The sequence below is a fragment of the Eucyclogobius newberryi genome, unplaced genomic scaffold, assembly GCF_026437365.1.
Source record: "Eucyclogobius newberryi isolate DKJ021-1_F unplaced genomic scaffold, fEucNew1.0.hap1 SCAF_10, whole genome shotgun sequence".
NCBI lineage: Eukaryota > Metazoa > Chordata > Actinopteri > Gobiiformes > Gobiidae > Eucyclogobius > Eucyclogobius newberryi.
This window is the reverse complement of record NW_027315724.1, coordinates 1,329,400-1,343,250: the sequence shown is the minus strand read 5'-3', so window position 1 is coordinate 1,343,250 and position 13,851 is coordinate 1,329,400. Positions and strand designations below refer to the sequence as shown.

Below are 13,851 nucleotides of genomic sequence, written 5' to 3'. Positions count from 1 at the left end.
CTGTCATACCCATGTGCAACACTGTCATACCCACGTGCAACAATGTTATACCCATGTGCAACACTGTCATACCCACGTGCAACACTGTCTTACCCACATGCAATAGTGTCATACCCATGTGCAACATTGTTATACCAATGTGCAATACTGTCATACCCACGTGCAATAGTGTCATACCCATGTGCAACATTGTTATACCCATGTGCAATACTGTCATACCCACGTGCAACACTGTCATACCCATGTGCAACATTGTTATACCCATGTGCAATACTATCATACCCACGTGCAACACTGTCATACCAATGTGCAACATTGTTATAGCCATGTGCAACACTGTCATACCCATGTGCAACATTGTTATACCCATGTGCAATAGTGTCATACCCACGTGCAACACTGTCATACCCATGTGCAACATTGTTATACCCACGTGCAACACCGTCATACCCATGTGCAACATTGTTATACCCATGTGCAACACTGTCTTACCCACATGCAATAGTGTCATACCCATGTGCAATACTGTCATACCAATGCGCAAGACTGACTTAATCATGAGCAATACTGACTTAATCATGTGCAACACCGTCATACCCACGTGCAACACTGTCATACCCACGTGCAACACTGTCATACCCACGTGCAATACTGTCATACCCATGCGCAAGACTGACTTAATCATGTGCAATATTGACTTAATCATGTGCAACACCGTCATACTCACGTGCAACACCGTCATAATCATGTGCAACACTGTCATACCCACGTGCAACACCGTCATACCCACGTGCAACACCGTCATACCCACATGCAACACGTCATACCCACGTGCAATACTGTCATACCCACGTGCAATACTGACTTAATCATGTACAATACTGTCATACCCATGTGCAATACTGATATACCCATGTGCAATACTGACTTAATCATATGCAACACTGTCATAATCATGTGCAACACTGTCATACCCACGTGCAACACCGTCATACCCACGTGCAACACCGTCATACCCACGTGCAACACGTCATACCCATGTGCAATACTGTCATACCCATGTGCAACACTGTCATACCCAAGTGCAATACTGACATATCCATGTGCAACACTGTCATACCCATGTGCAACACTGTCATACCCATGTACAATACTGTCAAACCCACGTGCAACACTGTCATACCCATGTGCAACACTGTCATACCCACGTGCAACACCGTCATACCCACGTGCAACACCGTCATACCCACGTGCAACACGTCATACCCACGTGCAATACTGTCATACCCACGTGCAATACTGACTTAATCATGTACAATACTGTCATACCCATGTGCAATACTGATATACCCATGTGCAATACTGACTTAATCATGTGCAACACTGTCATAATCATGTGCAACACTGTCATACCCATGTACAACACCGTCATACCCACGTGCAACACCGTCATACCCACGTGCAACACTGTCATACCCATGTGCAATACTGTCATACCCATGTGCAACACTGTCAAACCCACGTGCAACACTGTCATACCATGTGCAACACTGTCATACCCACGTCCAACACTGTCATACCCACGTGCAACACCGTCATACCCACATGCAACACTGTCATACCCATGTGCAACACTGTCATACCCATCTGCAATACTGACTTAATCGTGTGCAATACTGACTTAATCATGTGCAATACTGTCATACCCATGTGCAACACTGTCATACCCACGTGGAACACTGTCATACCCATGTGCAACATTGTTATACCCATGTGCAATACTGTCATACCCACATGCAACACTGTCATAACCATGTGCAACATTGTTATATCCATGTGCAACACTGTCATACCCATGTTCAATACTGATATACCCATGTGCAATACTGTTATACCCATGTGCAATACTGACTTAATCATGTGCAATACTGTCATACCCACGTGCAACACTGTCATACCCACGTGCAATACTGTCATACCCACGTGCAACACTGTCATACCCACGTGCAACACTGTCATACCCACGTGCAACACTGTCATACCCATGTGCAACACTGTCATACCCACGTGCAATACTGTCATACCCACGTGGAACACCGTCATACCCATGTGCAATACTGCCATACCCACGTGCAATACTGACTTAATCATGTGCAATACTGTCTTAATCATGTGCAATACTGTCATACCCACGTGCAATACTGACTTAATCATGTGCAATACTGTCTTAATCATGTGCAATACTGTCATACCCACGTGCAATACTGACTTAATCATGTGCAATACTGTCTTAATCATGTGCAATACTGTCATACCCATGTGCAATACTGTCATACCCATGTGCAATACTGACTTAATCATGTGCAATACTGTCATATTCACGTGCAATACTTTGACATAATGTCAATCATCCTGGTGCAATATGCTCTGTCCATAATAACAGCTGTAAATAAGAGTGTCACTATTGTTATTGTTTGATTATTGAATATTTTTTTATTAGAGCTTTTCTATTAAGAATGTTTTTTTAAAGTTATCTGTTCTTTGTTGTTTACTTCTGTACTTACTTTGTGTTGCAACACTGGAATTTCCCCATTGTGGGACAAATAAAGGCTTATCTTATCTTATAAGGGAGCTGAAAGTGGGGGGAGGAAACGGAGCATCGATGAAGCTGAACAGCGTATTTCAGGCACTACATATAATCTGCTGACACGGGGCCGAGATGGAGGCGCTGCGGGCACATGACACTGAAGACAGTGCATATTAATAAACATTTCTGGAAATATGCCAAAATTTCAATTACATTATGTTTTGTAACGCCCAAAATCTCAAGTAAAAGTACAGTAAAAGACGAATTAAACAATGTCTGTGGGGACCAGGGGTTATGTCCCAGAGTCCTCTGTCCTTAGACCCTCCTTCTCAGTCAGACTCTTGGGACCACCAGAATGCTCTACCTCCTACTGTGCTTTTAGAGACTCTGGGACCACCAGAAGACTCTACCTCCTACTGTGCTTTTAGAGACTCTTGGGACCACCAGAAGGCTCTACCTCCTACTGTGCTTTTAGAGACTCTTGGGACCACCAGAAGGCTCTACCTCCTACTGTGCTTTTAGAGACTCTCGGGACCACCAGAAGACTCTACCTCCTACTGTGCTTTTAGAGACTCTTGGGACCACCAGAAGGCTCTACCTCCTACTGTGCTTTTAGAGACTCTTGGGACCACCAGAAGGCTCTACCTCCTACTGTGCCTTTAGAGACTCTTGGTACCAGAAGGCTCTACCTCCTACTGTGCTTTTAGAGACTCTTGGCACCAGAAGGCTCTACCTCCTACTGTGCTTTTAGAGACTTTTGGCACCAGAAGGCTCTACCTCCTACTGTGCTTTTAGAGACTCTTGGCACCAGAAGGCTCTACCTCCTGCTGTGCTTTTAGAGACTCTTGGGGCCACCAGAAGGCCAGCATTTAGAGAGTGAAGAGCTCTGTTTGGATGAGATGGTTCTATAGCATCTTTGAGGTGGGAGGGGCCATGTCATTAATGGCTTTGTAAGTCAGGAGGAGGAGTTTAAATGTGATTCTAAACTGGACAGGAGCCAGTGAAGAGACTCCAGCACCGGCGTAATGTGCTCTCTTCTTTTAGTTCTGTTAGTAATCTTGCTGCTGCATGAACCAGTTAAAGCGTTTTATGGAGCTTTCAGGACCTGCTGTGAGCAGGAGTTACAGTTTAATCGAGACGTTACAAATGCAGGAGACGTTTTTCAGCTTCGCTTTTTGGCAGGATTCTTCTTCTTCTTCTTCTAATATTAAAAGCTTTGGTCAAGTTTTGTCTTGGACAATTAGTTTAGTGAAAGCTAAATCAAGGTAGGGGGCAGACGGACTGTGTCCATTGTAAAAGATACAAAAGCGCCACACAAGGTGGAGGCGTCGACCAGAGAGTTGTGGTAATAGATACATTGGAATCATCAATCTAAAAGCGATGTGCCCATCCCGGAGACGCCTGTCACGCTGTCAATGTCAAATAAATATAGAGACATTATTTACAATTCTAAAACTACTATTAGACACATACATTATTTAGTTTGGGAGGATTTGTTCAATTCTTTTGGACATTATTGAGGTGTTTATACTATAGTCCACATTCAGAATAGAAATAGGTCTCCTTCCCTTCTTTTGGTATCAGGGATATGATGGCCTCTTTCACACTAAGAGTGTGAGTTTTCTTAAGTGCCCTGTAAGGAATAAGAAAGGAGTAAGTGTGTCTTTTAAATCTTTTACCACTCTGAGCTGAACACATCGCTCCCTGGAGCGTACTTTCATCTTTTGATTACACCCTGTATATCCAAAACTGTTATTTCAGCTCCTAATTTTTTAGGAGTTGATGATTTTAAAGCCGTTTTACAGCAGCTCAAAATACCACCATGATCAAAAGTCCCCATCCAAATAGAATTCTATCCATTTCAGATACAGTGGGCTGTTGACTGATGGGCCTGTAGTTGGCCATGGACTGAGGGTCTCCACTCTTGAATATTGGAACTTCTGATGATTTCCACAGACTGGGAAATTTACTTTAGGAGATGGACAGATTGATGAGTTTGGTGATGGGCCGTGTTATGGATGTGCAAAAATCTTAGAGCATAACCGCATCCATGCCAAGTTGTTACTGAAGTTTTTTGGAGAAGACCATCCCTCTTGTAGGCTCTGGAGTTGAAGTAATTTCCATTACAATAGAAAGAGCACATCATCTGGGCAAACCAAGACCAGCAACTGAGAAACCACAAGGCCTGTGTGAAGGAACGTGTCACGAAGGCTGCAAAAGTTAAAAACCTCAAGTAAAAAGGCAAGTGCATTTTTTTTGCCCAAAATATTCCATATGAGGTTTGTCAAGAACAGGCAAAGTTTCACCACATCTGTGAGGAGCTCAGGAAGAGAAAAGTGAGATGGGTTAGAGGAAGAGGTGCTCCTCAGGAAGATGCAAAACACAGAGAACTGAACAGCAACAAGAGATGGAGCCTCCAGCGTGGGGCGTGTGAGTTCAGGTTGTGGTCACATGTGATACATTTGTTTATTTATTAACTGAGTTGTTTGTGGATCATAGTGATAAACCTTAGACCTTAGCACTTCCCCCACAGAAACATTTCTGTCCACCTAAAGACTAACCACTCTGATCCAGGACCAGTCCCAGAGGACACACAAAGACTATAGAAGGAGTAGAAACATGTAAAGACTTCTGTATTGAAATCCGTGTCTGAACCAGATATGGATCCCAAGACTTCATTGTCCAAATCTGAAAGACTTCAGCTGCTAAAAAGCATATTCTTTATTGTTACATAAATGATTTGTGTAATATATTCTACATATTTGCAGCATACGCCTGTAAACCAGCAGAAACAGTGTGATGGTCCTCGAGGTCTCAAACTCTCTCACTTATGGCAAAAGTGTTTTATTTGCCAGACTGTGTCTTTATGATGGTGAGATAAGTTTGTAAATCTGATGTTTTGTTCATATTTAAACCACAAACTCTCCTTTTTACAAGAGAAGTCTACATTTTGTTCAAAAAGTTAGATCCTTCAAATATTCTTAACAGTTTTGCCACTGAAGTGAAAAGTTTTGAAACGTATGCTTTGGTTTTGATAACATTTTATGAAACATTTTTTAAAAATGTGCCAAAGCGGCAAAAACTACGGATATGAAATATTTAAAAAAGACAAAAATCACTTTAGCCATTGGGAAAATGTCTGAAAAAAACAAATTGAACTGAGAGGAACTGAATAAATAGTGGCAGTACACAGAAAAGCCTTAAATTTAATGTAACAATAGGTCTGTCAATTATATTATTTTAAAAACACTTTTCCAATTTTAATTCATATTTTAAATGTTTGGTTGCTGGTTGGTTTGTGGTACGTGTTTTTTTTTGCTAAAACAATGCTTTGTTTGTGCAGTGACGGGGGCCTTGTCGGAGCCACAGATTGCCTTCATCTGCAGAGAGATGCTCCAGGTATTCACTCACATTATGTGTCAACTTGTAACCATGTTACCAGGTACTTATACAGCCATTATTCAAAACAGTCAGACACTGAGTCAAACATTGAGGGTATAGGAAGGTCCCGCAACTATTTTTCAGCAATAAAAAAACGACAATAATAATAATAATGCATTGGACACTTAAAGACGGCTTATAGTGCATTTTTTCAGAGCAACAGCGTGTGTCATCAGTCAGAAGATATGACGGTTGCCTAGTAAGAGCAGATGTGCGGATTCTACACGTGATCTAAGACTACACAGCATTCAATCAGTGCCAGCCCAAGGCCCAATGATACGGTATAACCAGGCAGACCACAAGGGACATGGGTGCTTTCTGGCATGCCTTCCCAGCTCTCTCAGTGGTGCCCGTGAGTGCCATGACCGGAGTGTGCGCAGTGCGCTCTTGCCGTTTGCGGAGCGCCCTGTTGACTGTCCCGTCACTTCCCTGAACTGTTTCCCCGCTGCCCGGACACTTTTCCCCGCTGCCCGGACACTTTTCCCCGCTGCCCGGACACTTTTCCCCACTGCCCGGACACTTTTCCCCACTGACCGGACACTTTACACTTTTCCCCGTTGCCCGGACACTTTTCCCCGTTGCCCGGACACTTTTCCCCACTGCCTGGACACTTTTCCCCACTGCCCGGACACTTTTCCCTACTGACCGGACACTTTACACTTTTCCCCGCTGCCCGGACACTTTTCCCCACTGCCCGGACACTTTTCCCCACTGCCCGGACACTTTTCCCCACTGCCCGGACACTTTTCCCCACTGCCTGGACACTTTTCCCCACTGCCCGGACACTTTTCCCTACTGACCGGACACTTTACACTTTTCCCCGCTGCCCGGACACTTTTCCCCACTGCCCGGACACTTTTCCCCACTGCCCGGACACTTTTCCCCACTGCCCGGACACTTTTCCCCGCTGCCCAGACACTTTCCCACTAACCGGACACTTTACACTTTTCCCCGCTGCCCGGACACTTCCCCACTGACCGGACGGACACTTTACACTTTTCCCCGCTGCCCGGACACTTTTCCCCACTGACCACTGTGAGCTGATGGTAAGCAGCTTCCAATTATTTCAGAAAAATATCTTTCCCTAGTTCTACATAAGATTAGGTTGTACATGTTCAGCTTTTCTTTGTAAATCTCTTTTTGAACCTGGAGCTTTGACTTGCGCCATTTCCGTTCGGCCCTGCGGCACTCCCTTTTCTGTGCCCTGACCGAATCATCATTTCTCCACGGCGCCTTCTGCTTATTTTTAACCATTTTAGCCTTCATAGGGGCGATGGTGTCCAGAACATTCAAAACACTAGATGTAACAGAGTTCAACAAATCATTTACATTAGAACATGAGACATTTTCAAAGTTTATCATTTCCATAAACAGTGCACCTGTGCCATCACTTATGTGTCTCCTCTGAACAACTGCAGGACCAACCGGAGGTTTGGGAGAAACAGACAGGTCAAAGAAGACACAGAAATGATCAGACAGAGCAACATCGATCACATTAACATTTGAAATATTTACCACCTTTGTAATTATGAGATCTAGAGTGTGTCCTTTGCTGTGGGTGGGGCCTCTCACATGCTGAGTAAGACTGAAGGTTTCAAGGACAGCATCAAGCTCTTTAGCGTTTCTGTCACAAATATTATCAACATGCACATTGAAATCACCTGTAATGACCAAACCATCAAAGTCTGTGCATATGACTGAAAGCATCTCAGTAAAATCATCAATAAAACTTTGGCAGTGCTGGGGATGCTTGTATTGCACCAATGAAATTTCCCCATGTGGGACAATAAAGGATTATCTTATCTTATCTTATAAAACAATGAAGAGAATGGATGGAGACCGTTTTAGCTCCATTTTAAAGGAGACATACTCAAATGATGAAAACACCCCAAAAGACAACCTGCGGGTAATTATTTCATCTCTAAAGACAGCACAGACTCCACCCCCTTTTTTGTTTTCTCGTGTTTCAGATTCAAACTTAAAGTTGGGTGGAGCAGATTCTATCAGAACTACATTTCCTGTGTTTTTGTCAAGCCATGTTTCAGTTAAAAACATAAAATCAAGATTATAAGAAGAAATAAAATTATTAATTAAGAGAGATTTGTTACATAAGGATCTGACATTTAGCACAGCAAGTTTCAGACTAGTTTCAGTGAGACTGGGCTTTATCTTTTCACAAGGAATATGAATCACATTTCTCAGATTGGGCCTGACTCGCATTTTGTTTTTCCATCTGTGTGATGGTGTGACTACAGAAATAGCACTAGGGGGGGCTCTTTTTACATAGGGCCCCGGGTTGGTTTGATTTTTAATGTGACAATAAGTCCCGGCAACGCTGAGACCCAGTGCATCCTAGCTATGGGAGATACCAGGTGAAAGGCGAGGTTGGATGGGTGGTGGGGCTTTTGTAGCCGAGGAGAGTTTGGGACCAGGTGAGAGGCGAGGGGGGATGGGTGGTGGGGCTTTTGTTGGTGTAGTCGGATTGTGCAGGGAAGACATAGCCCTTGCTATATTGGGCGTGAGTGGAGCCATCTTAATGCCTGATTTGATCAGACTTTCAAAATGGCTGGGAAGGCCCATGGGTGAGAGTGGAGATGAGAAGGAGAATGATGAATCTTTAGTGGGAGTAGATGTTGCAGGGGGAACCCAGGGCTGGTGGGAAGGCAGGGGCGATGACAGGGATGTTGTTGGGCTTGTCACAGATGGGTCCAAGGCCTTTGAAGATTGTTCCTTTGCTGGAGGCGGTGGAGGTGAATGTGGAGCAGCTGGAGCTGAATCCTTTGCTGGTGGTGGTGGAGCAGCTGCTGATGAATCCTTTGGTGGAGGCTGAGGTTGTGGTGCTTTTGATGTTGAAACATTGGCTCGATCTCTGGCTGATGGAGCAGGAATTCTTCTCTCATTCCTCTCTTCTCTAACTATCTGCTCAGGACCCTGTCCAGGCCCAGTCCAATGCCTCAGAGCGTGGAGCAGGTTCTCTGTCAGCACCCTCACTCCACCTCTGCATAGGTGGGGGCCATTTCTCTTAAACAGGTCCTCTCGTTTTCAGAATAGATAGAAATTCTCAATGTAGTGTAGTTCTCTCGGGGAACACTCTTTGGACAGCCATGTGTTCAGCTGAAGAAGCCGGCTAAACTTGTTTATCCTCCTGTCGATGTTTGGAGGTCCACTTATGAATGTTTTGATTTCCATTTTATCATGCACGTCGAATAACTTCAAGAAGTCTTTTTTCAAAACTTCAGTCTGTTCCCGCCGCATGTCCACTGCACCCACGTGCACAATCAGCTGTTTAGCTCCTCCATGCTTAGCCATAATATTTGGAAGGAGTGACGTTATCTCAGAAACAGTGGCGCTTGGAAAAGAATGTGTGTTTATCTTTTCATGCGTCACGTGACTTATCGCGCCGTCCCCAACTAAAACAATCTGCGTGACCTTGGCTCCTGGCACAGATCCTCCTCGCTGTATTTTGGCCACGTCATCTTTCCTTTTTTCATTTAATTCCATCTCTGAAAGTGGTAAAAATCTGTTGGTGAGCTGTATTTTAGGCGACTTCACGTTATCTTTGTATCGTTTAGGCTTTGCTCCAAGTTTGTTCCAAGAAACAGCCTGGTCTTTCTGGTTTTTAGACACTTTTGGAAACGACACAGAGTCACTGCGGTTTAGGTTGAAAGTAGCAGTTTTTCTTGTAAAAAGTGTGCTCTTCTTACCGTCGGTTGACACAGGAATGGTATCGTGAAGAACTTTTTCAGATTCCAAAACAAATATCCGTGTTTTCAGCTCATTAATTTCTTGTTGATATTTCCGACAGCGTTCACAGTCTTTCTCCCTTCTTCTCCCGGACATGTCGCTGGCGTCAGATATGTCGATAAAACTGGAAATATTTTCTTAAAATCCTTGGTTTACTTGAAAAAGTCTAAAGCAAAAATGTTTGGAAGACAAAAACTGATTAAAAAGCAAAATAAATAAGGAAAGCAGCGATAGCAAGCGGAGCGAGCAAAAAAGTGTGTGCACTCTTCGGAAGCAGAGGGATGTCAATGGTGCAAGTCAAAGCTCCAGGTTCAGAATGAGATTTACAGAGAGAAGTTGAACATGTACAACCTCATCTTATGTAGAACTAGGGAAAGATATTTATCTGAAATTATTGGAAGTTGCAGTAACAACGGGCGTGTCCTGTTGCCACAGTAACAGATGAACAAACCCTCCAGCTCAGCTGCCGTTAGAACTCATTTCCACATCCAAGTGTAATGAGTTTGCATTATTCATTAATGACAAAGTTCAGGGCATTAAAATGATATAAATCCCACAATGAACAAAATAACCCTAAAACCACCAAGACACTTAGAGCTGACTCACTTTGCACCTGTAACTGACAAAACTGTCCATGAGATCATCACCAGTCTGAGTTCATCTACAGCTGCCTCCATGTGTGAGCCTCCAGATTTCTAAAGTCTGTGCTGAACAGTTTGTTAGCATCACTCACATAGTTAACATGTCGCTTCAATCTGGAACATTCACACTGTCTTTGAAAACTGTGGTCATAAAGCCTCTCCTAAAGAAGAGCAGGGGGAGGGGTCAGGGGGAGTGGTCATAAAGCCTCTCCTAAAGAAGAGCAGGGGGAGGGGTCAGGGGGAGTGGTCATAAAGCCTCTCCTAAAGAAGAGCAGTCTTGATGTGGCAGTTGGCAAGGGCGAACTGGGGGGCTTTCCTGAGGAAAGCTGATGATGGTTCTAGGGTTCTGCAGGAAGGAGGATTGACTCAGGTGGATGATCTCAATAGTGCAATTGTCTCGCTCATCACGCAGTCAGCGGTAGGCACGATTCCTAAGAGTGGTGGTAGTGGACATAGGAAGCGGGTGCCGTGGTGGACTGAAGCATGTGGTCATGCTGTTAGGGCGAGAAATGCGGCGTTTCGCCGGCTAAGGGTTGCCCACACTGAGGGTGCCCTCATTGACTACAAGAGGGCCCGCGCTGTTGTGCGGAAAACTGTGAGAACGGCCAAGAGTGCCTATTGGAGGCGGTATTGTTCCAAAATTGGGAGAGAAACGCGTCTCGGGGATGTTTGGGGGATGATTAAGCGGATGCATGGGGTTGAGCGCCGTCACGGGACCCCGGTCCTAATACTGAATGGTGTTGAAGCAGTCAGCGACGTTGACAAAGCTGAACTGTTGGCCAGCACCTTTGTGTCGTGCACAGCTCTGACAATCTCTCACCTGCGGAAAGGCACTACAGGGAGAGTACTTTGGCCCAGAATTCTGAGCTGATTGGGCACCAGCCTTCGACTCAAGATGACCTTGACCTTCCGTTTAGTTTGTTTGAGCTAAGGAGAGCACTTTCTAAGGCGAAACAGACAGCCCCGGGTAAAGATGAGGTGTGCTATGACATGCTCTCTCATTTGGCTGATGACACGCTTGGGCTAGTCCTGGGTCTTTTCAACCGTGTTTGGGATTCAGGTTGTGTTCCATCTGCGTGGAAACAGTCTACGGTGGTGCCGGTTCTGAAGCCGGGTAGGCCAGCGTCTGACCCTTCAAGTTATAGGCCGATTGCCTTGACGTCGCAGCTCGGGAAAACGATGGAGCGCATGGTTACCGAGCGGTTGGATTACTTCTTGGAGAGTCAGGGTTTGCTTCCCGCGCACCAGAGTGGTTTCCGTAGGGGCAGGAACACCATGGATTCCGTGTTGTGTTTGGAATCTGATATCCAGCTGGCCAGGGCTCAGAAAGAAAAGGTTATTGCGGTGCTCTTTGATGTGGAGAAGGCGTACGATATGGTTTGGAAGGATGGGCTCCTCATTAAGCTGCGGAAGTGTGGTGTGAAGGGTAAACTGTTTAACTGGGTCCGGAGCTTTCTGTCTGGCCGGCGTATCCAAACCAGAGTGGGCGCTGCTTACTCTGGGGTCTATGGGGTGGAGAATGGGATCCCGCAGGGGAGTGTGTGTAGCCCTATCTTGTTCAATGTTATGATTAAGGACATCTTTGACGACGTGGATGGGTCTGTTGGGAGGAGCCTTTATGCTGACGATGGCGCTCTATGGGTGAGAGGGAGGAATCTCCGGTTTTACGAGGCGAAACTGCAAAGGGCAATACAGCAGGTGGAGCAGTGGACCCTGAAGTGGGGGTTTAAACTGTCCGTACGGAAGTCTCAAGTGATCTGTTTCTTCAATGGGCATAGGGACGTCTCCCTTCGACTGCATGGGCAGGTGCTCGAACAGGTCAGGGAGGTGAGGTTCTTGGGGGTCACCTTTGACGAGAGGCTTAGTTGGCGTCGGCACATTGATGAGGTCAGTGGTAAATGCAAAAGGGTGAATAACTTGCTTCGTTGTCTATCCGGCCAGGACTGGGGGGCCAGCAGAAGGTCGCTCCTGGGTATTTATCGGGCCGTCATGAGGGCGGCTATTGATTATGGCTGTATAGCCTACATGTCTGCGGCTGAGACTAACTTAAAGAAGCTTGATGTGGAGCAAGCCCAGGCCTTGCGCATCTGCTGTAGGGCTTTTAGGACCTCCCCTGTCTCGGCGCTGCAGGTTGAGTTGGGGGAATTGCCGTTACGGCTCCGGAGGCTAGAACTTCTGTTGGCTTACTGGGTGAATGTGCAAGGTCATACGAGCTCTCACCCGGTGAGGGACTTTCTCAGGGTTGATGGGGGGCAGAGTGTGGCTGGCGGTATGGTTTTCAGCCAGGTAGGAAATGCGAAGGCGCGGCTTGCGGGGGTTGGTGATCTGCGTGTGAGCCCGTCGGTGGCTTTGTCTGCTATAGCTCCGTGGAAGTTTGTCCCGGCTCCTGTTGATGTTAGCTTGCATGGCAAGCTTAGAGGAGTCGCTGGGAGGGCACCGCAGTTTGCCGTTCAAGCGCTCATCGATAAGCACTCAGGTGATGTGTTTATTTATACCGACGGGTCTAGGGATCCTGAGAGTGGGCGTACTGGCGCCGCTTATTTTGTGCCTGACCTGGGGCTAGCGGTCAAGAAGAGGTTGACAGATCGCCTTTCTGTTTTCACGTCGGAACTTATAGCGATACGGTTGGCGTTGGAATGGGCGGAATCTGCTTTGCAGTGTTGCGGCATTGTGGTGGCCTCTGACAGCCTTTCTGCATTGCAAAGCATTAAATCTGGGAAATCGGATTGCAGACAGGATGTGTTGAATGGCATCTTCTGTCTGATGCTCTCCCTGTCCAGGAAGGATGTGAGGGTTTCCTTCATTTGGGTCCCTGCGCATGTGGGGGTGGATGGTAACGAAATGGCTGATGCACTGGCTAAACGTTCCCTTCGGCGGCCATCAATTGATGTGGCGGTTGAGTTGGGCAAGTCTGAAATCAAGCCCGTTATCAAGAGTCATGTGGTCGGCTTTTGGCAGGAATTTTGGAGCCACTGTGTTACTGGACGGCATCTCTATCACGTACAGGGTAGTGTGGGTCCTTGCGGGTCTATGGGCAGGAACGCGTGGGAGGAAAGGGCCTTCGCCCGCATGAGGATTGGCCATACTGGACTCAATTGGTCACTGAGTAGGATAGGCAAACACCCGACCGGTCTGTGTGGTCACTGTCGGGTGCCAGAGACTGTCGAGCATGTGCTGATTTGCTGTGAGGCTTATGATAGGGAAAGGGCCGGGTTGGCCTTGTGGTTTCGGAATAATGGGCGGGAGTTCAATCTGCGGAACGTTCTGGCGATCCAGTCACAGGGTTTGTGTCAGGCTGTGGTTGCTTACTTATGTAGCACAGGGCTGGGTAAACGTTTATAGAGGTGGGGGGTGTTGGAGACTGAGCCGAGGATGAGGAGCAAGAGGATGTTCTAACGCGCTTGGGCTTCATGGGCTTAGAAACGCCAAAGTGATGGA

General features: G+C 46.1%; 1 protein-coding gene across 1 annotated transcript in view; it reads left to right on the top strand.

Moving 5' to 3' along the window:
• The window catches only part of LOC140372227 (mitogen-activated protein kinase kinase kinase kinase 5-like), a 121,842-nt gene that overhangs the window by 16,162 nt on the left and 91,829 nt on the right, over window positions 1-13,851 (top strand). The window contains exon 5 of the mRNA XM_072459466.1: window positions 5,931-5,986. Coding sequence (XP_072315567.1) covers window positions 5,931-5,986 — 56 coding nt within the window. The remainder of the gene's footprint in view (window positions 1-5,930; window positions 5,987-13,851) is intronic.